Source organism: Plectropomus leopardus, chromosome 13, assembly GCF_008729295.1.
Source record: "Plectropomus leopardus isolate mb chromosome 13, YSFRI_Pleo_2.0, whole genome shotgun sequence".
NCBI classification, from domain to species: domain Eukaryota; kingdom Metazoa; phylum Chordata; class Actinopteri; order Perciformes; family Serranidae; genus Plectropomus; species Plectropomus leopardus.
The window spans coordinates 23,211,124-23,238,791 of NC_056475.1; the positions used below are offsets into that span (position 1 = coordinate 23,211,124).

The 27,668-nt window shown below is 39.5% G+C and overlaps 1 protein-coding gene across 3 annotated transcripts in view; it reads right to left on the reverse strand.

Annotated features, from left to right (window-relative positions):
- Positions 1-7,633: 7,633 nt before the first annotated feature.
- Positions 7,634-27,668, reverse strand: part of lrch2 (leucine-rich repeats and calponin homology (CH) domain containing 2) — a 42,487-nt gene continuing 22,452 nt past the window's right edge. For all 3 annotated transcript variants that reach the window (XM_042498881.1, XM_042498880.1, XM_042498882.1), the window contains exons 11-21: positions 27,289-27,393; positions 26,805-26,873; positions 25,920-25,982; positions 24,038-24,086; positions 23,738-23,878; positions 23,390-23,440; positions 23,214-23,277; positions 19,514-19,626; positions 13,274-13,411; positions 13,008-13,085; positions 7,634-10,670 (exon numbers count right to left, since the gene is read on the reverse strand). In XM_042498881.1, the coding sequence (XP_042354815.1) occupies positions 10,551-10,670; positions 13,008-13,085; positions 13,274-13,411; positions 19,514-19,626; positions 23,214-23,277; positions 23,390-23,440; positions 23,738-23,878; positions 24,038-24,086; positions 25,920-25,982; positions 26,805-26,873; positions 27,289-27,393 (991 nt within the window). In that variant the 3' untranslated portion in view covers positions 7,634-10,550. The remainder of the gene's footprint in view (positions 10,671-13,007; positions 13,086-13,273; positions 13,412-19,513; positions 19,627-23,213; positions 23,278-23,389; positions 23,441-23,737; positions 23,879-24,037; positions 24,087-25,919; positions 25,983-26,804; positions 26,874-27,288; positions 27,394-27,668) is intronic.

Below are 27,668 nucleotides of genomic sequence, written 5' to 3' on the forward strand. Positions count from 1 at the left end.
CCGATAATAATGCTTTTCTGACATACATCAAGAGTGGTCCTGTTAGTGAATTCTCTGCATATGTGAGTTTACCCAAGAGGGCCCCAGATGAGCTGACCATTTTCAGCCCATACCCACTTGGTACAAAGGTAGCCCTAGCATAACCTACGTGGGTCTGTCCATCTGGCTTTTTTAGGCTTGTTTTGTTTTATTTGTTTATTTATCTTTTGACTCTACTTTAAGGAACATCTCACCCACAAAATGACATTTGTATATCAGTTACTCACCACGTTATACCACAATTTGTGGAGAAAACTTTTAGTTTTTCTTGTTTGCCTCCACAGTGACACGGAACTCAAAGAATGTGAACACTCTTCATGAACTGAAGTAAATGGGGTCCACATTTAACTACAACAAAGCTATATCAAAATATCCTTCAACAAACCTTTACAGTACAACGCTACAGTTAAATACAAGTGTCATTAATCCAGTCAGTGTTCAGTACTTCCCAAACACATGCATTTTTGCTAAAACATAATACAATTCAATACATGTCAGTAAACAGTTTCATGCACGGCCAAGTAGTTTTGAGCTCTGGTCAAGCAGAACTCATATGCACGTGCACGCTGAGGCAGAGACAGGGTGCGCTTACACAATGTTTTAGAAAAGCTAAATGATTTGGGCAGTACCAAGAACAGTGCTGGACCTAGCACACTCTGGGCCCTAGGCAAACTACGAATGCCTTTGTTCAATTCATGAAGAATGTTTGCCTTTTCAGACTCTCCGTTCTCTGTGGAGGCATGCCAGAAAAACAGTTCAACAGCTGTCAGCTAACTAGAAGACATGACAATTACAAGCAGGCTGAGGCAGGACTCTGGTGGGCAGCAGGACATAAATACAGGTTACCTGCAGATAGATAGGCTGTATTGGACAGGTTAATCCAAGAGGCACACATCACTTGGAACCATTGACATCCAGGGATTGAGTGCAGAAAAAGCAAACAGCACTGCTCAGGAAGGCTGCCAGGATGTTGGAAAGTTTAGCGGATTCTCTTGGAAAGGAGTCAGAATAAACAGACTTGGGTTTCAGACACAGGTGGGACTGCTCTAGATGGCAGCTGAGAAGCTGGAGAGACAAGCAAAACATCTTGGGAAAATCTGGTGGCAGCTGACAGAGGGATTGGATCAGAGGGGTAAGCCCAGAAGCAGCAAAAAAGCAGGATGTTTAAGAAATACTTAAGAACCATGGAAAAGTCAAAACCCAAAGTTACTTAACCAGGGGAAACCTGGAGTCATGATGAGGCTGCTCAGAGGGGGTGGATGCAGATGACTGGGCTCGGAGGAGAACAGTGGAACAGAGGTTGACTGGGACAGTGAGGCATGCAAAATCAGAAGAACGCAGTAGTTTTAAGCATTTGTGTGCTCTTGTGTCTGTGTGTACCTGTCATTAAATAGTGAAGACATTTGTATGCAGTAAAACAAAGGCGCACTAATCAAACCCCATTAACAACACCTCACAACACTTAAATTCCCACCCATTACTATATACTATATACCATTACTGTATACTATTGCACAACTACTGTATGTGTCATGACTTACAATCCTCACATCCCAGGGCAACTGGCTTTCATGCTATAACTGTCTTGTCAATTAAAGGCAAAAAGCCCAAAATACAATATAAAAATATAAACATCACATCACTATATAACTACAATTTAATTGTAAAATTTCCACCATTTAATCTTGCACGTGGACCTGATCACGTTTCTGAGGAAATTACTACCATGTTAGTCTCTAATTACAGTTATCCACACAATGAGCTGGTTTGTTAACTGTGACAAATCAAGGTGCCACTTCTCAGAGCCAGAGATGCATGTAAAGACAAGACAGACTGAGCTGCAAAGAATTTCTCTTTATTTTATATTGACCACTTTTTTCTTTTTTTTTTTTTTAAGAAATCCCTGGAATTTATACAGATGATATGTACAGAGGTTCAGCTTCAGCCACTCAGTCCTTTTGCATGCACTTGACTTGTTTTGAGATACAAAAAGCTTATACATACATACATACGCTTGAATTTCCTTGGCAGTGTAGTATTTAGACATGACTCACTGTTTCGCTGTTTCTTTGGATGAGATGGCAAGTGTTAAATCGTAACAGGCAAAAATCTGATGGCAATTGTATGGTGGCCAATGAGGGCAAACACGCTACAACAGCCCAGAACATTTCCATTAGGAGAAACGTGAAACAGCTTAAAAAACAATGCCAAATCAAAAACACATAGGAAAATACAAAACAATACATGCAAATACATACATTTTGCTAATACATTTTGCTGTTGTGGAAAAACAAAACATCAACAGCAAAGACACAGCAAATACAGAAGTGATACCCTCTAAATTTAGAGAGACCAGACAAGAGCGTGTGTTTGCTTGATTTGTTTTTGTAGTTAGTAGTAGCTTTGTAGGGTTTTATAATATCATAAAAGAGCAACTGGTTTACATAGCTCCCTCTAGAAGCGTGGAGAGCTTCAGTGTATTGACTGGATTTGCAGCGCTTTTCTGTTGCATTTGTTTTCAATTGTTTGTGTGTTTTTTGCATCATTTTTGGATTTTCTACATGTGTGTTGTTAATGTATTTGTTCTGGGGTGTTTTTTTTTTTGCAAAGCTTTTTCATTTGCAGTGTGTTGTATTTGTTTAAAGATTTTCTTATGTGTGGATTTGTTTGGATTTTGGCATCACATCTGAAGCTACAGCAGGTTTCTCCTGATGGAAATTTTTAGATTATTGTTGTGCGTTTGTCCTCGTGGGCCACCACACAATTGTGACATATAAACCAAGTTCCAGGTAAAGATGTAGTGCAATAATGCAGAAGACAATTTAAGTGAATTCACTGCCAACAGTGATGCGTAAATTTAAGCTCTCCATGTTGCAGACATTTCTCAGTGTTTAGTATTTTGACCCTAGGTGTGCTGCGAAGGGAGTGTCACTTAGAAGCAAAATAAAGAACATAACGTTCTGCTCGCTCTCTGAAGCACGCAAATTTACTCCCACGCCTCATAAAATACCTGCTCAAAACCCATCTATTAGTCTGATGGTCTGTGCACCAAAAGAAACGACTAAAGAACTTGATAGAACAGCTCTTGAGGTAAAACACTATGTTCACAGATGATAATACACACATTGACGTTTAAAAATGACAATCACTTATTATTTTATCAGTAGTTTCCCATCTGTGTGAGTCCTCCAAACAGGGCAAACATGTTAAAGGATAGTTTCAACATTTTATTAACTCCTGTCTTACTCGCATGCCTGTAGGTTTGCTGAGAGATATCAGTCACTAAAATCGCTTCTATGCTGGCCCTGCATAAATCCTCCTTAAATGGGATTCCAGTGTAAGAGGTGGGGTATTCAGAAGATACCCAACTGATGTGTCTGACTCAGACGGAAGCTTCATAGTAACTTTGGCCAACCCGGGATTGGTGAAAAGGAGGAATCACAACCGCCACCGCAAACTGTAAATCACAGGTGCACATGTTTTATCCTTAAAAAAAGACTTGGTAACTACTGATGCAATCAAATTGGAATATTTCGTATTCAGCTTAAAATTCATAACACAAACCGTCTGAATACTCTCGATACAAGTTTTGCTGCAACAGCAGTGTGTGTGTGTGTGTGTTTTTCATTATTTAGACTCAATGCTATCAGCAATCCATCAGATACTGATCCATCAGTAGATTTCTGTCTAGAGTGATGACAGTGGCCATGGTTATGCTTTTGCTCAAAACAGCTCAAATGGCTGGGAAGAAAAGATATCTTCATAATTTGGCACTTAGTTAATTTACAGTAAAACAATGAAAGGACAGCGGGACATACAAGCGCGTATGCAGGTTAAACAAGACTACTGTAAGGCATCAGTGTGACATTTGACTACACAGTTACGCTGCATACAGAAAGTCAAAGTTGTTTTCTTCTCCTTGGCTGAAAGACAAATGAGTCACCTCACCTTTTAGGGTGTCAACTAACAAAAGACTGAATAAAACTGAGGCGCTGGCTCACACAGACATCAAAGGAAGGAGGGGGACGCACTTACATGACATTGCTTTGGGAATTATGAGTAAGTGATTAATCTGAATTTTTAATTAATTCAGTCAAAATGCATGAACCAGCATGTGTTGAAATCAGTGGAAGGATAAATGCTAAAGGCAATTACATAGTAGTATCATGGGATCAAAAAGGAAACTTGTCATTTGCATAAATGGAAGGAGATATGTCATGCCCAAACATGCTTGTCACCATGGAGATAATCTTTAAAAATCCACAAAGGTGGTGACTCATGTCAAGCACTTTCACCTATACCCTACAGCTACACAGTAAAATTCAGGTGTAAATTCCCACGTTTACAATTTATGAAACTGACTATTTTTCTCCAACGGGTAAAGTTACCACACATTGTGAAAAAAATGTTTCGTAAAATGGCCGTTTATGTTTTAAAAACATAATCAGCCCAGTCGCCAGAAGAAAACATTGGCGTTGTGCGTTACTGCAAACCGCAGACATGTTACATCTGCATGGCTCATACATATCAAATCAATGTTTCTTAAGTGACACATTTCTGATTACGTACATATGAACTGACTGTCATCAGCATCAACACTGTCATCAGTGTTTCCAACAGTGATTATTTTGCCACCAAAATCAGGTGTTTTTAGTGGTGCCTTGGTGGCATTTCCAGCAACAATTGTGCTGCTAACAGTGGGTGTCTTTTTGCAGGACATCTCCATCATTTCCAGAAGCGATTTTGCCACCAAAAGTGGTTAGTTTTCAGCCAAAACATAATCTTTTTATAATAATAACCAGGTGATTTTTGTGCGTGAGCATAACCACGTTAACCACAGGAATGTAGAAAGAAACCATAGTTACAACATACACGCTAACATACAAATGTAACATATCTGTGCTTTGTAGAAACATACAACGCCAAAACATTTGATCTGGTTGAAATAATAAAGTATGTTCATATTCATTCAACAGGTGGCAATACTCAGTTCAGATGGTTCAGCCCCAAGAGAGACAATATCAAGATGTTTTTTACTGGCTCTCCACTGATGTTTTCATGTATCTGAAATTCTACATGAATCCCATTAAAAATCATACCTGTAACATACAATGATAAAGCAACAAAATACACCCATTTTAGTTGGACTTTTTTGCCCTTTGTGTGCCCTAAGTTCATTGAATGTCATTGCCATGAAAATTACTGAAGATTTAAACTCAGTCCCAAAGCCACTTCTTTTTACTTTTCTGCTACCATCATTTCAAAACATAAAGTAAGTCATTTGAGAAAAAAAAAATGCGCAGTAACATTTCAGACAGAAGACATACAGTAAGTTCTGGTTAGACTTTGTTGGCTTAAGATTTTAACCATCCCAGGGTTATTTTTAACTTTTGTTTAGAAAAGTATCTGAATCTAAACCACTAACATGTGACACAGCAAACCTGAGGAAGGTTACACGTGTTCTACATTGCCTCTAAGCCTTTAATTACAGGCAAATTTCGTAAGAATGCTACCTTCAGTGATCACGCCTTTGCTGTGTAACACTTGTTAGGATAAACACAGCTTCTGTGAAGCTAATATAGTGCTGTGCTACAATTTTTGAGTTTCCAGATTATCCACCTGCTTGTGTTAAACCATAAGACAATTTACATTTTGATAACTTTGGCCAATACGCTCAGTGGATGCTGTTCTAAGATGCAGCCCATTATTGTACACAAATAGATATGTGACCATCCTTTAAAAAGCTGCTTGTTTAATGAATATATAAGGTAAGAATAAAAGATGACCTGACTGCAGCAGCAGGAACAAATGCAATGGACAAGGGTATTTCCAGATGATTGTTTTTGTGTGACTGCATGTAGCAGATTAGGAAATAGTACCTGGGAAATTTCTGCATAAGAAGAAGCAATGACATCTGACAGGACTTTATTTTTTTTTACAGTTGAGGTCAGATCAAATGAAAGCCTGGTATTGTTCTGTATCTCTGTGGCATCTCTTCCTTGGAAAATGATGGCACAAACTTAGGCAATTAAAGAGCCCATTCAGAGGAGTTTCCCAGGAATAGCATTCAAAGCTGAAAAACCAACCATATGACGTACAGGTGTCATTTGCTCTACGACATGCAAAACAGAGGCAAAGCTGCTTGTCTTGCCAGAGACAGTCAATTCAACCTCAGGCACCTTCTCTCAAATTTTGGTTGTCCACGTACTGTAAACCACAGAGTTAATTAACACTGACCATTGAGTTCTATGTTAACTCTCCTCCAGTATGGCAGCCAATCAGAAGGTGGAGCTTATTAGCAGAGAAGCTCCATATGTTACACAAAATATAAAGCATCCTCTGAAAAAGACAAATACGCAGTGGGTTCAAACAACTAGGATTGCCAGTGAATTTCATCAAATAGTGTAACTATTACATAAGACTGCAGAAGAAAACAAATACTCCTTCTATGAGGCACAATATGTCATGATCTTAGATGTTACAATACTATTTTCAGGTGTTAAGTGATAGTTCACCCAAAATGAAAATGTAGTCATTATCTACATACCCTCATGCCGATACAAAGAGATTTCTATCGGCATGAGAGATTCCTGGAGAAAAGGTGTTGCACTCATCTCCCAAACAATTGAAGCATACATGAGCTTGCATGAGACCAATTGCAGCTTGTGTTAACTGCACGCGAGCAACAAGCAACAAGTCTCTTTGTTGCATTTAAAACTACTGTGGGTGGGGGAGGCTTCCAGGTAGTATGTAAACACTGGTGTACAAATACTGCAAGCTCTTGTTGGTCTCATACAGGTGCATATAACAAGAGTAAAAACATGGCACAAGTGATGTTTTTCAAAATAACTTCAGTGTTTCCTCTAGGATTTTTTTCAGCAGCGGGGGCAGGCTCTCCGGGGAGCCGTGGCGGCGTAAACAAATGACGCTTTTTAAAGGCTGAATGTAAAAATAAAAAATAATAACAAAAATTCAACAATTAAATAATAAAAACAATAAATAATAATTTCTTGATGGGGCTGTAATCAGCGGCAAAGTTTGCACCCAGGCTCAGAACAATGGATTTTTCTTGGTTTTTTGTAGAGCAGCTCTAAGGCTCTGTTGTACGGAAATTCCCCAAGAGGTGGCCCGTTGATGCTCAGCAGCATACATGCTGCAAGGTGATCCCCCTGCAGCCTGTTTCTCAAGTCAGTCTTCACCTACAAATAGAAACAATATTTTTTTTTTTTTATTTATTTTTTTTTTCAACCCATTTAGGGTCCCAGCCTGATAGCCTGTGTTTCCCTTTATGTTTTTCTCCTCTACTCTCATCTCTCTCTCCTGCACCATCACTTTGCTCTCCTGCTCCTTCACTCGGCACTCCCCCTCCTGTACTCTGCTCTCCTTCACTTTGTTCCACTGCTCCTCCCTGTCTGTTACTTGTCTTATACGATTACATAAAACATTAACGATGACTAGCGCCATCCTCATCAGGTGTCTTTCTCTTCTTTGAAAAATATTTGAACGAGCTCATCTGAAAATGCAGTCAGCAGTTACATCATGGCGTGTATATTGCTTAATGCTATCAAAAAAACAACATTTGAAGGAGCGGCGGGTAGGATTTAAGAGTGGCGGGCCGCCACTCCTAAATGAGTGTAGAGGAAACACTGAACTTGGCACGTTGGGGCTTCAGGACGCTTTGATTACTTCAGACGAGCAGTATGGCAACATTTTGTGTTTTTTTAATGTTACCATTTGCTTCAACTGTTTGGGAGATGAGTGCAACGCCTTTTCCCCATGAAACTCTGGTAGTATTTTGTGGACTATAAAACTTCACTTGACTTTCTATTGGCATAAAGGTGAGTAGATAATGACTAAATTTTCAGTTTTGGGTGAACCTTCCCTTTAAAGTGGCAATAAGTACTGCAGTCCTCCAAGATGTTTCAGCTAAGCTACACAAACTAAACACAAATGTTACAGCAGTTTTGCATCATGATCAGCTATGCCTTCACAAGATATCAAAACTCGGCTCTAACCACCTTGCCTACTTGTTTCTGGATTTTGTGTCAACTGCAGGCTGCCGTAGCTGAACTAGCAAAGCCTTTGCCAATAGCCTGAGGTCACAAAGGTCACAAAGCCCTCAGCTTTTCTCAGCCCCCTAACCCACAAACAACATAAGTCAAGCGGGCGTGAGATCACGTTATATTTGATACATTATTGTTTTTAGCCATTGAACTCTTTAGCACAAACGGTTTGTAATTGTTTGCATTTCAGCTCCTAGTGCACAGTAAGTATCCTTTGTTCTTTCAACATTAGTTTGATTTCTTCATGCACTAACTGGCTAACTAGCATCTTGAATCCATCCTTGTCAGTTTACTGGTTTCACTTTTTAAATGACATTGTCAGATGATCACCACCTGCTGGTATCTAGAGTTATTTCCTCTCGCTCAGATGCAGAGCCTACATGCTAGTTGGCCACAAGCTGTAGTCTTTGTGGTGTGTTCAAGCGTAACATTTTGACCAGGAATCAGTTGACGTAGGACGACACAACAGTCGCTCTTTGTCATGACTAGTTCTTTGGTGGTGATTAGGTGTGTCAGCGCCACAGTCAATGGGAAAATATTCACACTGCATGTAAAAAAAAAACCAATAAAGCACAGAAATAAAAATCTTTTTGCCCGCATCATAGCCATTCTTACTATTTATTCATAGTCAAGTTGGAGTTGACTACTGACACGAAAAAAAAAATGATTTATAACTTTCCTCCAGTTCTTGCTAGAATTTTGTTGTTTCGCCCTGGAGTCCTAATTTTAAAAAGATCGGTGCACTGCCTGGATAAACATGCCAGTCACCTTACAACAAGACCCACATCACTTGCAATTTAACAGGGTGTTACTTTATGAGGAGATGACAAAAACTGTCTTGAATTTTCAGTCAAGAATAAAGTCGGCCTTTGTGAACACAATCAACTCTTGCATAACGTCTGCCCAAAAATCAAGCCTCTGTTATGATAGTACTTCACGCTGTCAGCTCTATTGACAAATGGTGTTAGTATAGTTGATTTTAACTCCCACGCTGGCTCAACTCTTAAGTGTGATGACTGTCTAATGCCAATAATTCACAAAGGAACAGTGGAGCTACACTTCAAACTGCTTTCAGTCATTTTTTACGAGATTACAGGAAATACGTATTCAGCTGCACCGCACCTGATCTGGTAGTGAGGGTTAAGACACACAACAGGAACAACACATAAATAGAAAACATATGAATAAATACATAAATAATTTAATTTCCCTGAAATAATTAATTGTATCAGATACCACAAACAGCAGGGTGGCCTGGCAGTATGATAGGAGTGTGCAACGTGTGGAAGGTTTGCTTGAGTGACTGCCCCTTCACTCAGATCCCTCCTCTTCCTCACAGAGACATACAGTAGAAACATCTGAGGTTATGCAAAGCAATAAAATCAGAACCACTTTTTGTCCAACATGGCAAACCCACACTCTCACCTCCACAAAATGGCAAGTGATGATTGGCAAAGACAGGAAAGAAATTGAGAGAGCTTTAGAAAAGTTGAATATGTGTCAATAACAAAAACTGTAAGAAAAAAAATGCTACAAAACAGGAGCGTCTTGTTTCGGGTCAAACTCATGTTCTCACAGTGGTCAAGTGCCATGGCATGCAGGTTTGTATTGAAAAAGTTTTGTACAGTAGTTTAAATAGGTCAAAACCAAACCAGCGTTTGAGGGAAAACAGGCCACATGTCAACTGGAGCGTGACATCCATCAGACCCAGTCATAGCTGTGATGTTTTTCAGAGACACGCCTTGCAATTCACCCAAAGCAGTGACGTAATAGCTCAAATAAGTTATGAATCAAGTTTAGCTGCTGAAAAGCAGAGACAGTGAGGACCTGAAAAAAACCCACTTATAAATACAAAAAAATGATTTTCATGGAGAGAATAAATTCCACAAAAAGAGGAGAAACTCAAGAGTGTATGAACCCCTTGAGGTCAGTCAGTGGCTGCGAGGCCAGCGTGCAGCTTCAGTCTCTTTCGTGAAAGAGTGAGTCACATGTCTGTCATCTCCTCACTGCCAATGTCTCCAACACCAGCGTGGAAATGTATCAGTACTGGCACTTGCAGACTCAATAATCACTGAGCATTTTGAGAGGGACGCACAGGTCTTCCTGTATAGACCCACTGTCTTTTCCGTCCCCCCTCGGCAAGTCCAAGCAGCTCAGGAAACACACAGTCCACACACATACGGGATCACCCCAGTAACTAGGAACAGGATACAAGTGAAAATGTGATGGACAGAAGTGGGATGGCGGCTGACATCATTTAAAGAGACAGAGGTATTTCCCCCTCCTGTCTCCTGTTTCAGTCAGGCAGAAACAGACTCCCAAAGACCCACGGTTCACTGGATCCTCACCCCGGGGGGCTCTCTGGTCCCTGGCGATGGGGTTTGGGTTCGGGATGGATAGAGGGGTTGGCTGGATGACTGCAGGTTGTACGCAACATTCAGGCTCGTGTCAAACGGCTGACAGTTGTGTGGGCTTCGATGCAGGCAGATCCAGCAGAGCCTGGACAGTCACTCCCACCTTCACCAGGCCGCGCTCTTCTAGGATGTGATGGGGCAGACACAGCTTGTCCTGAGTTAGCAGAGAGACATCTTTGTCAGTTACGCTCAGCAAAACAGACATAAATATGCAGTTATAACTTTAAAAAATGGTCAAATGTTGTGCGTGGGGAAAATGAAACACTGATACAAGGTGTCCCGAGAGGCTGGAGAATGGAGTGTATTTTATCCCTGACCTAATCCTCACATAAACAGAGCAAAGTCTCCCCCTTGGATTAAGCTGTGTGGCAGCATAGGCAACATAGTGTTAGCAAAAATTGCTGTAAAGTGACAAGCATAAATGGCCTCATATATTGTGTCAGCTAAATGGTGTATAGTGCCACCTTACAGCAATCTTTTTTAAGTGACGTTAGCTTAAATAAGCTAATAGCAGCTAACGTTATGGCCAACTTTAGCTTCGTAACGTTGGCTCATCATGTCATCTGTTCAACTTAGTCTTAGTATTTTTGTTCGGTTAACACTAAACTTCAGTGTCGCAAAGGCTGAAGTTAAAGACCATACAACTGAAAACAACGTTAACTTAGCTGTAACGTTACACAGAAAGCGAAGGCTGGCTAATGCTCACACCATGACGTTGTGAAGACTTTTGATGTCTTCTGTGTGAAATAAGGAGCTTCTTTCCCCAGAAGTTCTGTATACTATCTTTGAATATGTCTTTGACACTAAAAGCTGCCATTGTTAGTTTAGGCAGCGCGGCGTTTGTTTGAGCTAAGAGGGCAGGGGATAGCGATAGGTAAATTAGCTGATATTCATCTCTGATCCCTGATGTATTATTATTGTGGATTCTCTGTCTGACTTTCTAAATCTTTGTGGCTGACTAAAGCACATTAAAACTTCCTTCACAGTAACAGCACACTGCTTAATTCTCTATAATACTAACTTCAGATATAAACACTTAAAAGACGGATCAGTTATTCAAAGGGCTTGAACGTTTATTAACTATTTATTTTTTCCTGTTCAGCACAGTATTGTGTGCATTTTCATAATGGGAATATACAATTGTTGCTATTGTTGTATTCTACTGTGAATTTATTGTTGTTTTTTTTTTACTGTTTTCATACTCCAGATACTGAAGTCCAAGTCAAATTTACCACTGGGACAATACATTCTATCTAATCTAGTCTAATCCAAAAAACACAAAACAAACAAACAAAAAAACACGCTTTTTTAGATAGTTTTAGTGGTTTTGAGATGTTTGTCCCTGAGATTTGTGCGTAAGCACCATAAATGAAAACCATTAACCTCCACTGTATCGGATGTCGGCAGAAATCCCAGCTATCTTAATATCTGTGCAAATTACATCAGACCTATGGAAGCAAATAGTGGTTGTATAAATCTATATATTCTATACAACTCAATAACTGATTGTGAATATGATCATATAATAATTAAATCACACCTTATTGTCATTTTCTAAATTTTTACCTGAGGAGGGTATAACGTGTCAGTCTGCTGTGTTGTACGTCTTTCAGCCTTTGGGAAGGTCAGCTTATTATTAAGATCATTGTGTTTTCTTGGATTTTGGGTTTCAGTAACTGTGTTTTCCCCCTCCTGTGTTCCTGTGCTGCCTTCCCCTCAATTACCCAGCTACACACCTGGCCTGCATCAGCCTTGTTAGTTCTTCCCTGAGTTTCTCTAAGCCAATCAGCTCCCTGCCTGTTCTTCTGCCGCATTACCTCATCCCCCTCACATGAGCTTCTTCACCCTTTTTCACCACCTGCACTTCATCCCCTCATCAGTCTAGTTTATATTTAAGTTGTCTTTGTTGGATCCTTGATTTGTTCATGTAATGCTCAGTTACTGTTTCCCACAAATATAGAGTGATCTTTCTGAGTTCCCGTTTCCTGCAGTCTCCTGCATTTGGGTCCACTTGCTCTGCATTATATGAAATGATGCATCAGATGTTGTACATTTAAAAATATGTTTACTGCTAGTAATAGGATAGTGTATGGGGATTCTCTTTTCTTGTTTTCCTAATCTACAAATTACAGTTACATAAAATGACTGAAAGTGGATTAGTTTCAAGCAGCAAAATTCAAACTTGAACATATGAGCCACTGAAGATAAGCAGTCTATACTGAATATAATCAGATTGTGCAGTATATTTAGATTTCTATTAATATTTAATGCTAAATAATTATAGCTTTGTGTATTCAATATTTTATTTCTATTAGCTATGTGTTAAATTTTGGTCGAAGAAGTCCAATGCATGACTTAACATGCAGAGATTTATTACTGACAGACAATATTACTGTATATTTGTAATTAATGTTCTAGAACCCAAGATCTGATCTCATCATCATCACAAATCACAACAAGTTTTGGATATATGATATTATAATACAATTACCTGTGTGACACCCAGCTTCTTACAGGCATCCAAGAAGTTCTCCACATTCCTACGGCATTTAGCCATGCTAAGCTTTGGCTGGAGGCCACATCAAACATGTTAGAAATTAACAGCAGAGCACACAAAACATTTGAGTTATAAGGTAATGTAGATAACAATGCATATCATTACGCCCAACTATTAATAGAGTGACTGAGCTCATTTATTGTCACAAAATGTGTGATTTAAAATGGAAAGAACCCTTTTCAGAGTTTCAGCGTGCTTACCACTGCAGGAGACGGCACATGGATGCTGGCAACAGACCGAGGACAAATATGATTGGCTAAATGACAAAGGACAACCCCATCCATCAGAGCAGCTCCAACATCGTCTGGGAGTAGCACCTTCAGTCTTGACTCAATGTTCTGCAAGCACATTAACAATGTCCTCATGACATCCTTGTCCCCGAACAAAATTTATTTACTTTTGGTTATGTGTTCACATTGAGTTCTGTCTCCTCTCCAGACATTTTTCATGTTATCTGTTAACCACGAACGCCCTGCTGACACGCAGCCAACAGTGCTGGTGGGTGCGACCAGCTAATGAGCTGAGGAGTGTTCAGGCGTGCACTGCATTGTGTGAACTAGTCACATTTGGGCACGTTCACAAAATAATGTCACTACTGTGTGAAGTATGTGTGAAAAGCTGTTCATGGGATCATATAACTGTTCCTGAAAATAATCTGGTCTCACAACTGATAATATCATTTTGTTTTCCCAGAGAAAAAAGTGTTTTGCTTTGAGAAAAAAAAAAGTCCTAAGGTATTTCATGGAATTCAAGGTGCTTCCAATACACCTGAGGATTTGGTTTTTGCCCACAGCTCTGGTATTTATACTCTGAGACTGAGGATTTAATTGAGCCATGCCGCAGATCATCTGATTTGCATGAACCGCCGTCAAATATGATTTAATGCAGGGCTGTAAAAAGACTGCATGTCTGAAAAGTAAATGATGTGCAAGATAAGCGATTTCTGCAGCTTAAATCGAAATAGATTACTCTTTTAGACTTCTATTTGTGCACTCTTACCATAGAAGAAGGCTATACTATGTGAGGATTCCTATTCAGATACTAGCTAGAATGACCTCTGCTAAGAAGAGAAAGTCCATCCATCCATCCATCCATCCATCCATCCATCCATCCATCCATCCATCTAGGGGGACCCCGAGGCGTTCTCAGACTAGATGAGATATACAGTATAATCCTTCCAGCCTGTTCTGGGTGTAAAATGGAGCATCCTACCAGTTGAGCATCACCTTCAACTGGCCCCTTTCAACACAGAGGAGCAGCCTCCTCACCCTATCTCTATGGTTGAGCAGAGTCACCCTATGAAGGAAACTCATTTCGGCCACTTGAAACTTCGATCTCATTCTTTCATTCACTACCCAAAGATCAAGACCATAGGTGACGGTTGGGACATAAAGAAAGTCTTCTGGATATCCGCTTGCAACACCAGATCTCCTGAAACAGTGGCCCTTGCCTCCTGAGGCCTTTTATCATAAGACTCATTGCCCAATCGGTGACCTTTGAACACCATGGCGGTTAATGCTATATCCTGTTTGGTTTGGTGTTAACAAACAGCTCATGCTGCCTCATGTTCCAGTGCTCATTCAGTCTCTTGGCCAGAGTCCTAGTATTTTAACAGATGGGGCGGTCCTCACAGCTGTCACAAGTCATACACCACTCTAGTTTCCCGTCCTGTATTTAGGCGGTCTTAAAGGCACATGATGACAACAAAGCCATCTCTATGACAAATAGAGTAACAAATAGAGTGACAAAATAAAATGTGCCTGCTGACAGATCTCCTCAAACTACTGTTTCTAAGATTTAGAGAGAACATTCATACCCAACAATTCCCACTCCACTGAGCCTCCACTAAACCAACAAGGGACGGGAGACACGAGTGATCAGGGAGGCCAATGAGAAACAGAAAGGTAGAATCATAAATAACAACAGACTGCTGGTCTTAAGTGTTACGCTGTTGTGGTGACGGATGGAGAGCTCCTGTAAATTAACCCCATATGCAATATTCTTTACTGATGCCACTTAAGTGTTTTTATTGTTTAATCCCTGACTGAGGACTGTCAAAAGTTGCCTTCACGTACAGTCCATCAACTATTTTTATAATTTTCCCTCCTCACATCACTTGCACCTCTTAATAACACAAAATACATAATGCATGATCATAAACAAAGCGGTGAAGCTTTTTTCCCCCAAACATTGATATGGCCCTTTAGTAAATACATATACTCATATATAAACAAATGGCATTTTCATACATTGTATAGCACCCAAAGGCACGGCTGAATCTGTCTCCCCATCTTTTAATTCATAAAGTTCTTGCTGATTGCTGAGATAGCAGAAGTCATATACTGCAGGGTTATCATTCATCAATGTAGGTGTTGCAAGATTGAATATTGGGGACCTATCTTCCAGTGAAATAAAGCCTGTTTATTCTTGTATATGAGGAATGGTGGGCACTGTCGTCAGAATCGAGGTCCTGCGGCTAGTTGGGCAGAGTCCAATAAATGCTGTGTGCTTGCCATCATGATCCAGTCTACGAGGAGCAGGAAAAGCATGTGAAACACAATAGGTTCTCACCTCAGGTTGGACTTATCAGCTATTGCTGATTATTACAGTTAATTCCAAGCAGGCTTAGATCTTAGCGCTGACAGAAATAATGTTACTAAGGAATTCTATTTAAGTTAATGGTCTATTATGTGGTGTTCTGGGCTCAATATCAAACGCTCGCCGCTTTCTCCATGAAGTTGACGAACAAGGGCTTGATTTGCTCTCAGCATTGCTGATGGTGTTTTCTGAATGTGAAACTCTTCTCCTGAAATCTGATCTCTATTGTAGTTCTATCCAGAACACTTTCCTGGGAACATAAAACAGTGTGAACTCCCACCAGCCATGACAATGATTTTATTGATAGAAAGTTCACTCGGTCAAGAGTCAAGCTTGACTTCTTGATCAAGGTCAAGACTTTTACACTAGCATGGACAAGAAGGCCTTGAAATGTTCAGAAAAATGGGCATTGCATTACCAATCAACATAGATGGTGCCCTAATTTATTGTGAAAAATGTCGGTGGCGGCAGTGGAATTCCCAGTAAAGGGAATGCTTTTTCGATTACGTCTGTGCATGCCTTATGCTCTTTTTCTTGCTGTTGTTGATTCTCGCCTCCCGCTTTGTGTCCTTTTTCCAAAACATCTGTCATTGATGTGATATTATCTGATTGGCAGAATCAGGAAGGTTGAGCACATCTGTACAATGAGTATTTCAGAGGTATGCAGCTACCTAATGAGTGACAAGTGATGAGCAGTTTAAGTTAATGTCATTAACTCAGGTCATGGGTCTCTCTTTGAGGTTTCTGTGGGTTACAGCTTTCTTATCTTTCATATTTCTTTCCTTCAGAACAAACTGTAACATCTTACAATCTTATCTTCAAGCTTGTTCCCTCAGATATCTTCTATGCTTACCATTGGTGTTAAGCCAAGGACACAATGCTCTACTCACATAGATTAGGTGTGTCTGACAGTCTCTAACTTGCTGCTGAGGCTTTGATTCTCAATGCATTTCTGTACAGACATCTTGTAAACAGATATTCAGCTTCTCTCATCTCATATATATCGACTACAATAATATGATCCATCCAGATATTCTGCTAACTCGTTCTCATCCACATAATGCTTTTTTAGTCCCGTTGTTATCGGAAAAGATGGTACCACCAATGACAAGGCAGTCACTCATTTACAGTTAATTAAGCATCACTATCTCCATCTGTGGCTGCCCGTTGTTTGCTCAAACCTTCTGTTATGTTGTCAATTATAACACAATTATTTTTTGACTTTGTACCTTGCAAATAGAGCAGAACATCTTTCTGTGTCTTGGAAAAGAGATATGATGTCCTAAGGTCCAATCGCATTAAATAATTAACTGACATCACTTCAGCAAGATATGATATCACACAAAAATAGTTTACATGTTTCTAGTTTTACAAGATTACATTTTAACAAAAAAAAAAAACTGGAGCTGAAGGCTGGAGCAGACAGTGAATTCAATCAGTCAATAATATAAGTCTGCATGTAAAGGTATCCTGATACATATACACTGTGCCAACGAGTGACAGGCAGCAGTTATGTACCAAGATATGCAGCCATCTGCCAACAAATACAGCCCAAAAGAAGACTGCTAACAAATAAACATGCATGTCAACAATAATGGATTTAAAGTATTTAAAAATTCAAATGTTTCGTGAGGAAGGCGATGCAGTTCGATGAGTTTTTTTTCTGATTTTTGTTGGTTTACAAAAGAAGACTCAACAGTGCATCTTTAATAATTGCCAAGTTCAGTGCCACAATGACATAAGATATAAAATACAGTTAACTGGAATTGATGAGGTTAAGGTGACTCAGCCATTATGCGGAACTCACTCAGCACATACTTATTAAACATGCAGGTAAACGTATAAAAGCTAGACACATTGGAATGTGATTGTGCATGTTCACACAAGAGCAAAAAGTTTGATAAAGCAGTCACTTTGAATAATCCTTCAACTCACTGTCTGACACTGGCAGCGAATCACTTAACATTTTCTTCTCCTCTTTAAGAAGACTTGGCAGCCTAATGGCACTGTCAGACATAATGCAACATCGGCACCAATGTGCTCTGAAACACTTTTATTTCCATTGTCTTGCACTGGGCCATGATTGCTTTTTGCTACATCATGCAAAGCACATGCGCAGCGCACCAGCTTACCAATTTAAACTAAGCACCAATGTGATAAATACCTGCGTGGCCAATAGAAATGAGGCAGCTAGCCAGGTGCAAAAGGCAAAATGGAGGAATAACTAGGGCTCTATTTACACCTGAAATGAAAATACGCCTTGGCTGTTCAAATCACAAGTGTACTGGTCCAATTCTGTCTGTTCAAACCTGGCATTAGATTGCGTCTTCACATATGTCTAGAGTGCCCACTTGAGGTCGGATGTTACTGATTCTACATGCAAATAAACACATCATTTTCATTTGCAAAGAACAAATGTGTTGTTGTTGTTAATAACACATATTTTTATGGAGATGAGCACTTCTTATTAAGGTGAACAAGGAGAATGCTAAGACATTGGCATGCAGGCAACAACCAAACAATACAGACTGGATATAACCCTCGGCGTGTTCCAGGCAAACCAAATCACCCAAGATGTTTCATGCACTCGTAATATTTCTCACTATGAAACAGCACTATTGAGGCACAAATGACTACGTACTTACATCCATGCACTGGACGTCAGTTGAGGTCCTTCAATCTGGCCTTGGATAAATTAGTGTACACACTGCTGAAAGAATGTGGCCATTATTCAGCCAAAACCACCTCTGAGTGTGGTTTAGCAATCGTATCTCACAGCATATTGATGCCAAATCAGGTGCATTCACACCTGTACTTACAGCTGCCCAAATGGGATCTGATCACCCAAATACCAGGAAAAGAAGGCCTAATGTTGTGTGTATGTGAATTTCTTGAACTGTGCAACACAAGTTGGCAATTGTTACAAGACCCTGAGAGAAAAGCCTTGTCTTGGAAAGATGCTGTCAGCAAAGTAGGCATATCAGGTGTTAAACAAGTAGCTTGTAGGCAGGTATCTGTTTAAACATAGCCTATGTTTGTTATTGTTGAGTGTTCAGTTTCCTTTTCAGAGGTAAAGAGAAATATTTTTTTTATAATTTTCTTTATAGAAGTTTTGACCCCCCCCAACACTTCCCTGAACACTAAGTCAGATGTGCATTGAACCCAGCAGTGAACGCAGCCACTGGGTTATGTATGAATGGGCCTTAATTAGGTTTTCCTGCTACTCATTACTACTAGAAAGAGTTTTAAAAACAACTACAATTACTACTGAGAACTAATCATTTTTAATACTAAAAGGTACTAAAATGTCGCACTAGGCAAGACAAGGCAAAGGCAACCCAAAGTGCTTTTTAGATAAATCAAGTCACAGTTAATTGTAGCCCAATCAAAGCATGCCTCGAAGGGATGAACAAATAGCTATTTCAACTCAATTTCAATTTCAATTTGATCTATAAAGTCCAATATCACTACTACTACTTTGCACTACTACGAAGCAGTATTACTACTACAAAAACGGTGACAGGAAGTAAGTAGTTTCTTACGATCAGCTCTCTACTTGAGTTGAAATTAGCAATAGCAACGTGGTGACTGTAATGTTTAATGTAACTCACAATATGCTTTACTACATGGGTAAAATGAGTTGAGTCAATTATAGGGCTGTCACACATTAAAGAGTGCCTCAACGTGAAATCAAATAAACACACATACACTTCTCTGGATTTAGATGCCACTTAAAGATATAAACACTGGAACAAAAGCAGGATCTGGCAGGCTTTGGCCTGTGAATGTCTCAGTGCTTTGTGCAAAATGCAAAGGCATAAACAAGCCGTGAAGCTTCTGACCTGTCGTAAGAGTCCTATCTGCTCCATTTCCTCTCTCAAATGCTCCATCTTCCTCCTCATAGTGAAACTGGGGTCAGTTGAGGTGTACTCCTGGCGGCTTCCTCGGGTGAAGGCTGAAACAATAAATAAAATACTCTGAGTTCCAGATAACCCAAAATTCATAGAAACAGCTAGTCGTGTCAGTGTTATAACAAGTAAGCACTCCCTGTTCCTGGAAAGTCTGCCAATAACCAAAGCACTTTGTCTGATGTTATCAGAGCGAGAAATCTGGATATTTTTTGTTTTCAGAAAAAAAGTGATGCCACTATAAAATCAAGCTACATTGTGTAGAAAACAATTATCATTGCATCTTGCTTTTACTGCCCGTATTACTTCAAAGGTTTTGAGAAATTGTTTATATGTGGTTCACAATTCCAGAATCACCATTTATCTTTATTTAACACAACATAGACGACTGCATTTCCTAAAACTCCAACAACTCTTCAGGAAGATTTTATTCTCTTAAAAAGTTTCTTAAAAATTAAGTAAATGTTTCTGAAGACTCTGTGATATGAATGTTTTTCAGATAAGTACCTTTAAATATAGGATACTATTCAAGAGGGTAATGGTAATGGTGCTGACAGAGCTAACGGTGTTAACTGGGGGAACTTGAGGTTGGGTGCTATGTTTCCATGATAATGCCTTCCCCATATCTGCAGAAACCGTCCTATGAGTGCAGTGTACAGTGGCGGCAATGGGGGACACATGCATACCCAGCTGAAATGGCCTACTACAACAAACCACAGAGAAGCTCACATTACAACACACACAGAGGTAAAGTGGCTTCATTTTCTGCTCAGGACACTATCACGCCACAATATCTTTACAAAGAAAATAGCATTTTTATGCTTTGTCAGTGCTCTGACTGCCACATACATGACCACCAAAAATGATAATTCTTTTTTTTTTTTTTAAACCAAACATTTTACAATTCCAGCTTCTTGAATATAACATTAAACTTATTCAATATTTCACTATTGGTCAGACAGAACTAGAAATTTGAAAGTGTCACCATGGTTCTTGGGGATTGTAAGAGCATCTCCCACTTTTTTCTTAAGTTTAACAAACCAAATAATAAATAGATAAACTGTCATCAGTTGCAGCCTTATCTAAAAGTTTTAAAAAATTGCTGCAGCTCAACCAACTGCAAAACATAAAATGTTGCTCAAAAATGAATGCATGAGTAACATTGTTTTGATTGTACTTTAATATCTGTGCTTGAGTAACATTTTCAGTGAGGACTTTCACTTGCATTGGAGTGTTTTTACAGTGCTGTATTTTGCTTTAAGTACAGGGTCTGAATACTGGTGTTTTTGTAGACAGAAGAAACAGACAGCTAGAAACAGATAATGATTGACCTGAAACATGATTTGTAGGTGCACCTAAATAAAGCTGGTAAGGAAGAGACATGAATCCTGTTGCACCTTGTCCTTGACTGCTAATGCACTTAAAAAGAACAGATCAACAGTTCCTCAGAAACCTTCCCCACTTCCAAGGAAAGGAAGCTGAGACTCCGCCTATGAAAATATCTTGGCTTCAGGTTTGAGTCTTGGATTAACATGGCACACACTGCCTTACTGTTTATCCAAACTTCACTTTGATATTTATATTGGTGGGAGCTCACTGAACATTACAAAGACTCATTCAGCTCACCCAGTTGATTTGAAGGTATCCTTAGGAAAAGTGACTGTTTCCCACTCATTGATGTGCCAAATGCATGATGTAGAAAAGTGTTTTTTTTTTCCTAAACATGATTTTCAAATATGTTTTGTAGGGTTGCCCCCAAAAGTCAGAGATTGAAATAATAATAATAATAGTAATAATAATACAATAATAATAATAATAATAATAATTCTTTATTGATCCCCTGAGGGGAAATTCAAGTGTTGCAGCAGCACAAGGGTAAAAGTTGCATGCATGAAAGGTCAAATAGAATAACATATTATAAATAAAAGATCAAACAAACTGAAAAATAGAGGTACAGTGCAGTAGATGGAAGTTGAAGTGACAGTGATGTTACAAGGTGACACAGTGTGAATGGTAGCAGCAGTAGTGTGGACAGTACAGTGAGGACTGCAAGTTTTTATCATGAAATAAGTGGAAGTGTGGAAAGTAAGAGTCAGAGTCTGTATTGACAGTGTTTGGATTGTGGTTTTGGGGGGAATACCAGTGCAGCAACAGCAGAGACACCTCAGTTGACTGAGCATGTGATTTTTTTTTTTTTTTTGCTATGCACTGTGCTGTGCAGTGTGCCTCCAGGGACGTTTTCATCCCCAGACTTTTCTGCAGAGTGAGTGCTCAAGACTGTCACCCTAAAGGCTGCAGTGGACGCGATGCATGGCACAGAACAAAGACACTGCACTGTAGGGCTCTGAGATAACATTATCTAATGCCTTCTTCTGAGAAGTGGTGAATTTACAGCTCACAGTAACTTAATACGATAGATTCTCTGGCTTTTGTTTGATATCTAGTGTCAGCAAAAATGTTGTTGCATACTGCCGATCCATCGTTAGCACCATAAGCTTGTTTTCTATGGTGCATAAATGCCGCTGTCATACTGAACGTCCCACTGAGCCCATTCAAACTTTAAAACTTTATGTAGAGGTACAGCCAAAAGGTACGGAAGCCCTAGCGGACGTGTTTTTTTTTTTTTTTTTACAAGCCGTTTTCTCGATATAACGAGATATTATCTCGTTATCTCGAGAAAACGGAGTTTGTTTTCCTGAGATATTATCTCGTTATCTCGAGAAAACGGAGTTTGTTTTCCTGAGATATTATCTCGTTATCTCGAGAAAACGAACTTTGTTTTCCCGAGATATTAAGTCGTTATCTCGAGAAAACTAACTTTGTTTTTTTTTTTTTTTTTTAACTTTATTGAATGAACGTCAGAAGAAGAAGTGGCGGGTGGATGATGTGACAGCAGGTGCCGTGCGGTGTTCAGCGCGGACAAATGCGCAAGGTAAGATGATTATTACAGGAACACATCACCCAAATTAATCAGTAATCATAACTAGATTATTATACTGTTGCTCTGGTGCTTTTTGGTACGTGCAGGGGCGAGAACCTGCACGCATTTGTCCGCGCTGAACACCGCACGGCACCTGCTGTCACATCATCCACCCGCCACTTCTTCTTCTGACGTTCATTCAATAAAGTTTAAAAAAAACAAACCAAAAAACAAAGTTCGTTTTGTCGAGATAACGAAGATAATATCTTGTTATAACGAGATAATATCTCATTATATCGAGAAAACGGCTTGTAAAAAAAAAAAAAAAACACGTCCGCTTAGGGCTTCCGTAAAAAGGTTTTGCTATTTACCTTGTTTTTTTCTATTTTGTATTAAAGCTGGAGTGGGATACTCTTGTCTGCCCCCTCTGGCAGTGTGAGTAATTACACAAAAACTTTTGAAGCGTGCTTGTGAAGCATGCTTACTCCTAGCTGCTGCTCAGTCACCATTGTCCCTCTTTACTTCTTGACTCCTTTTAACTTTGGCTGGTTGACATAACCCGAGTCACTTTTCTACAGCGTTATCCTAAATTTCCACCACACATTTAAAGGAAAATATCTCTGTCGTGGTAATTTATAAACCCAAGTTCCACGATTATTACCTTAGTGAAAAGGAAAAGTTAATACAGTCATAGAACAAGCACTTATGCATTACCTGATCTGGGCTTCAGTCCAAACACTGTCAGAGTGGTACTGAAATCAGCATTGCGCAAGCCATCCTGGAGACAAACATTGATGAAAATCAGAGCAAGGCATTGTATTTGTACGGGAAGATGTTTTCAGATGATAAGATATTAAGATTCTTATCCACACAGGATATTTCACACCCACCTCACAGTCGTCATTCCCGCTGGAGTTTTTCCGAGCACTTTGACACTTATACTGTCAGGAGTGGAAAAACAAGTTGTTTTTATGATTTGACACTAATTGTTTTGCTTCAGTTTTATTTGTGGTGTCTGGTTAGACAGGTGTTTGACTGTGGATGCAAGCTTGCGGAGACTTGTGCTGTTGACTGTTTGTCTTGTAGATAGCATACTGGCGTACTTATAATGTGGCTGAGATGATAATTATAGAGAAATTACTTATGATCATCGCAGATTCTTTCATCGTGTTATCTTTAATCAAAGTAGCCATATATTAGATTGCTGCAGTTCTGGGGAGACGTGTGCACGCCCATACCTTCAGGTAATCTTTTCTCAGGTACTTGTTCCGCCTGCGATCTTCATTCTGATTGAGGACCGGTGGGACTTCGGGCCACTTTGGCTCAGAATCTGACTGATCTGTCTTGAGGCTGCCATCAAAGGAGCAGGAGGAAGAAGGCTGTGAAAGCAGGCAGATCAAATAGAAATCATTCTCTTCATCCATCCAGAGAGAAAACATCCCATGAGAAATGGGAGACATGACCAAAAACAGAGTAATTGACAGACCTGAGACACTTTCACTCATGGTATGTTTGCTTTGAAGTAAAACAGTTTGTACCTGTCCACTGAGCACTGACGCTCCACTACTTCCTTCATCCAGAGAAGCACTAGAATAAAGACATGAGTAGCATCAGTTGAAAATGTTCAGACACCAAAGACACAATGGGACTAAATGTCTCCAAGCAGTTAAACACTGCAGAACTGTCCTCTCCTCAGCCTGAACATGTAAACTATCTATACTGTTATATACAGCACAAGGTGGGTCAAAATTACTACTGAGAAGTCGCCTAAAGCTATAGTCTTGCTGAAGCCACCTATTGATATGGCGAATGAGAAGCTGTGGTTGGTAACTGAGAGGCGGTAGGTGGAAAATGAGAAGCTGAATATTTAATCAGCGGTACAATGCAATCAACAAAATATTTTAGGAACGTTTTCAGCAGCAGGTTTTGTTTTATTTTCCAGAACGTTCCTCTTAAAAGTTAGGGTAGCATTCTCTATTAAAATCACATTAAATCAAAATTTCATAAAAAATAAATGGTCTGTATTCTCAGGTCTTAATGACATTTTCTTAACATTGCTCTGAAAATGTTCTTTCTTTGTTTGACATTGTGGGAACATTTTCCAAAAAGAAAAGTCTATGATCTGTGACCTCTCAACATCACCAAAACATCCTCAGAATGTTGCAGTTATAATGTTACGTCTTAGTCAGCCTTTAACCTTTTAGGAATATTATTTGAAATGATAAACATCCTTAAAACGTTGTATAAACATTGGAAAAAATGTTGTATTTAAAACATCATTGCAACATGTAGGTTGGTTTGGTAAGCCAAACTTAGATCATTCCTTCAAAATTCACTGTCTCTGGACACATGAGTTTTTGATCAAACAGCAGAGATAATGCTAGACCTCTGAAATGTATTCACAAAGCTTCCTAAGAAAAAGTTGCAGTTACAGTTAAGACTAGATCCTGGTAAAGATAAATGTCAGTCACAAAGATTTTTATCTCTAGGGGAGCTTCTACGGTAAAATACTGTTAGGATTAGGGAGGAGGACTTTTGAGAAACGTGAGTGTCAGAGAAGAAAATGGCCAAAAGGCAAAGAGGTGGGAGAAGTATTCTCCAAACACTGAGTGACAATGGGTTAATGAAAGGCTACAGATCAGATCACGCAGGGATAATGTTTTAAGTTTCAAATCATAAGAGATGATTACACCTCCCAGCAACCACAATAAGGTTGTAATGCTAGAAATGAAAACGATCACAAAAATAAAACACTCGCAGCTGGAAAAATGGAACAGTGTAGCGATGATGATTTGGGTTGTTTTGTGTTACTAGGCAACAGCTATCACTTCCATTTGTGCCTGCAGAGCCAAAATAGTCAGAAGATGACTGAACAAATCATAATCTGTTGCTGCCCATTACTGTTAACTAATAAATTACGCTTGTTGAACTGTTGTATAAAAGCAATATCACACTTGAGGTGGTGCTGTTGGACTGTGTATCATCACGGCTGTGATAATCTTCCTCTTACAACCGAATCATAGCTGTGATCATATATGGTACAACGGCACTCCCTCTCATGCGATATTACTTGATGAGGGTGCTCTCACAATCTGTTATTGTAATTCAGACAAGTTACAAGATATCAATACCTTGCAGTCTTACAAAAGGGCATTTCTGTGACAACCAATCACACCTTTATAAGAATGTGTCATACCTAGCAACAGAGTCAATCACACCCCCTCACGAAGTTGCTTTCTCAGAGCTGCTGTAAGAATTTTCGTAAATCACTCCTTCCTGACTTTTTAGGCAATGCTAGCTCTGAGAGTATTTTCCTAATGTTTGTGAGTACGACCCCTGGTGACCTTAACCACATGCTCACAACAAGGATTCCACTGTGTTCTTCTAGTCAGCGGGGCTGAACACATAGTAAGAGTGTACCTGCGAGCAGTCTGAGGCGGCGGCCTTGGCTTGCTGCCGGAGCTTCCAGAGTGACTCAGGAATCTGCAGACACAAAGTTACACACAGCAACAATGACGTGATGACCTGTGTCACATGAGCTGCATAGATGCTCTTGTAAACCGGAATGATATGTTTACAAATACAGCAGAGAACAACAGGGCTGAGTCAAGTTCAGTGGAAATTTCGCCAGTTGAGCAACAAAGGGAAATTCACCTGTATGCTAAATGGAACAGGAAGTAACAGTGTCTATATATGGACCGTGTCATTGCTGTTTTGTTGCTAGAGCAACAGCTCTGGTCCCTGTTTACTTCCTGTCAGCTACTGCATTAACAAACACTCCAACAGGATTGTGTATGTTGTCAAATTTGAGACGCAAAGAGTCTAGTCTTCATTTTAACAGCAGCACTGATTTTAAAAGTTCAAAGTTTGCATAAACCAGCTCACAGGAAAAGAGAGTTTATTCCATTTCGGGGATGGAAACATTTTCAAGCATTCAAGCTTAGAAACAGCTTAGATTTCCTCATATTGTGTCAATGTGATTGTAATAACTATTTATATGTCAACTTTAAAAAACAAGTTACAAAGACAATAAAATAAACTAAATAAACAAATAAACAATAAACAAATGTAGGATTGATACAGTAATAATGACAAGCGGGATAAATGATGAAAAACACAATAAAGTAAAAACAAAAGATTATCCGATTTAAGAGAGCAATTCTGAGAAAGTGTGATTTTAGAGAGATTTAAATGACGAACAGATCTCAGCTGGCAGGTTTGCTCCACAGTCGTGGATCCCAAAAGCTCCATCTCCTCTGGTTTTTATCTTGATCTGTAAATGATGTTAATGAAAAGTCCACCCACCTGTGTGCCCGGCCAGTCACTCTCCGTCGGTGAATAAGACTCTCCGCTCTGCAAATTAAGGACCTTCGTCTAGAAGCCATACATCAAATGTGCCGCAGTCAAGTCGAGGGAGGAAGCAGGAAAATACAGATAATCAGGGAAGAATGGGAAGAGTATGTGAAGTCTAGCAGATAAGAGTTTGATTTGCAGGGGTGAAAGAGGAAAAGTGGTCATGATGTAGTCATATTTGTGAAAAATACTACAAAAAACATCTGTGTGGATATAGATAAACAGAGGATTACTGCACAAGAACAGTTGTTATGAGAGCATCTTGTGCAGTTCAAACTTTAACCATCTATCCTGATTGGAGCAGGGAGAAGGTAAAACAAGAAAGAGGTGCGTTCTTTCACAGTGCAGCAGATGGTTTTAAACAAATAGAAAGTGCCTCAGTAAGTATGGGGTGGCTTTTTGTTGCATTACTATTAGAAAAGGGAAATCCACACACCTATTCTGCTGCTCCTGCTGCAAAAGTTGGACAGCAATCTTCCTCAAGTCCAGCACTTCCTTCAGCTCGTCATCCTCCTCCTCAACCAGCTGCTCCTTATCAGAACTGGGAAAAGATCAGGATCAAATTTATTATCATCTGAAATTGCACAAAGCTCACCACTTTGATCACAAGTTGAAACATTTGGCCACAACATAAGTTTGCCTAAATTCACAAAAGGTCTGCACTGAGGAGAGTGCACCATAACAAATTCAGAAAGCATCAATGAAGCTGTCAAAACACTAAAGCTTTGTTGACATAGCCAGGTGTGTCGAGAAAATGATGTAATCTACACTTGTCTCTTTGCTCATGTGATATTCATTTCTTGTTGGAGTAAAGTA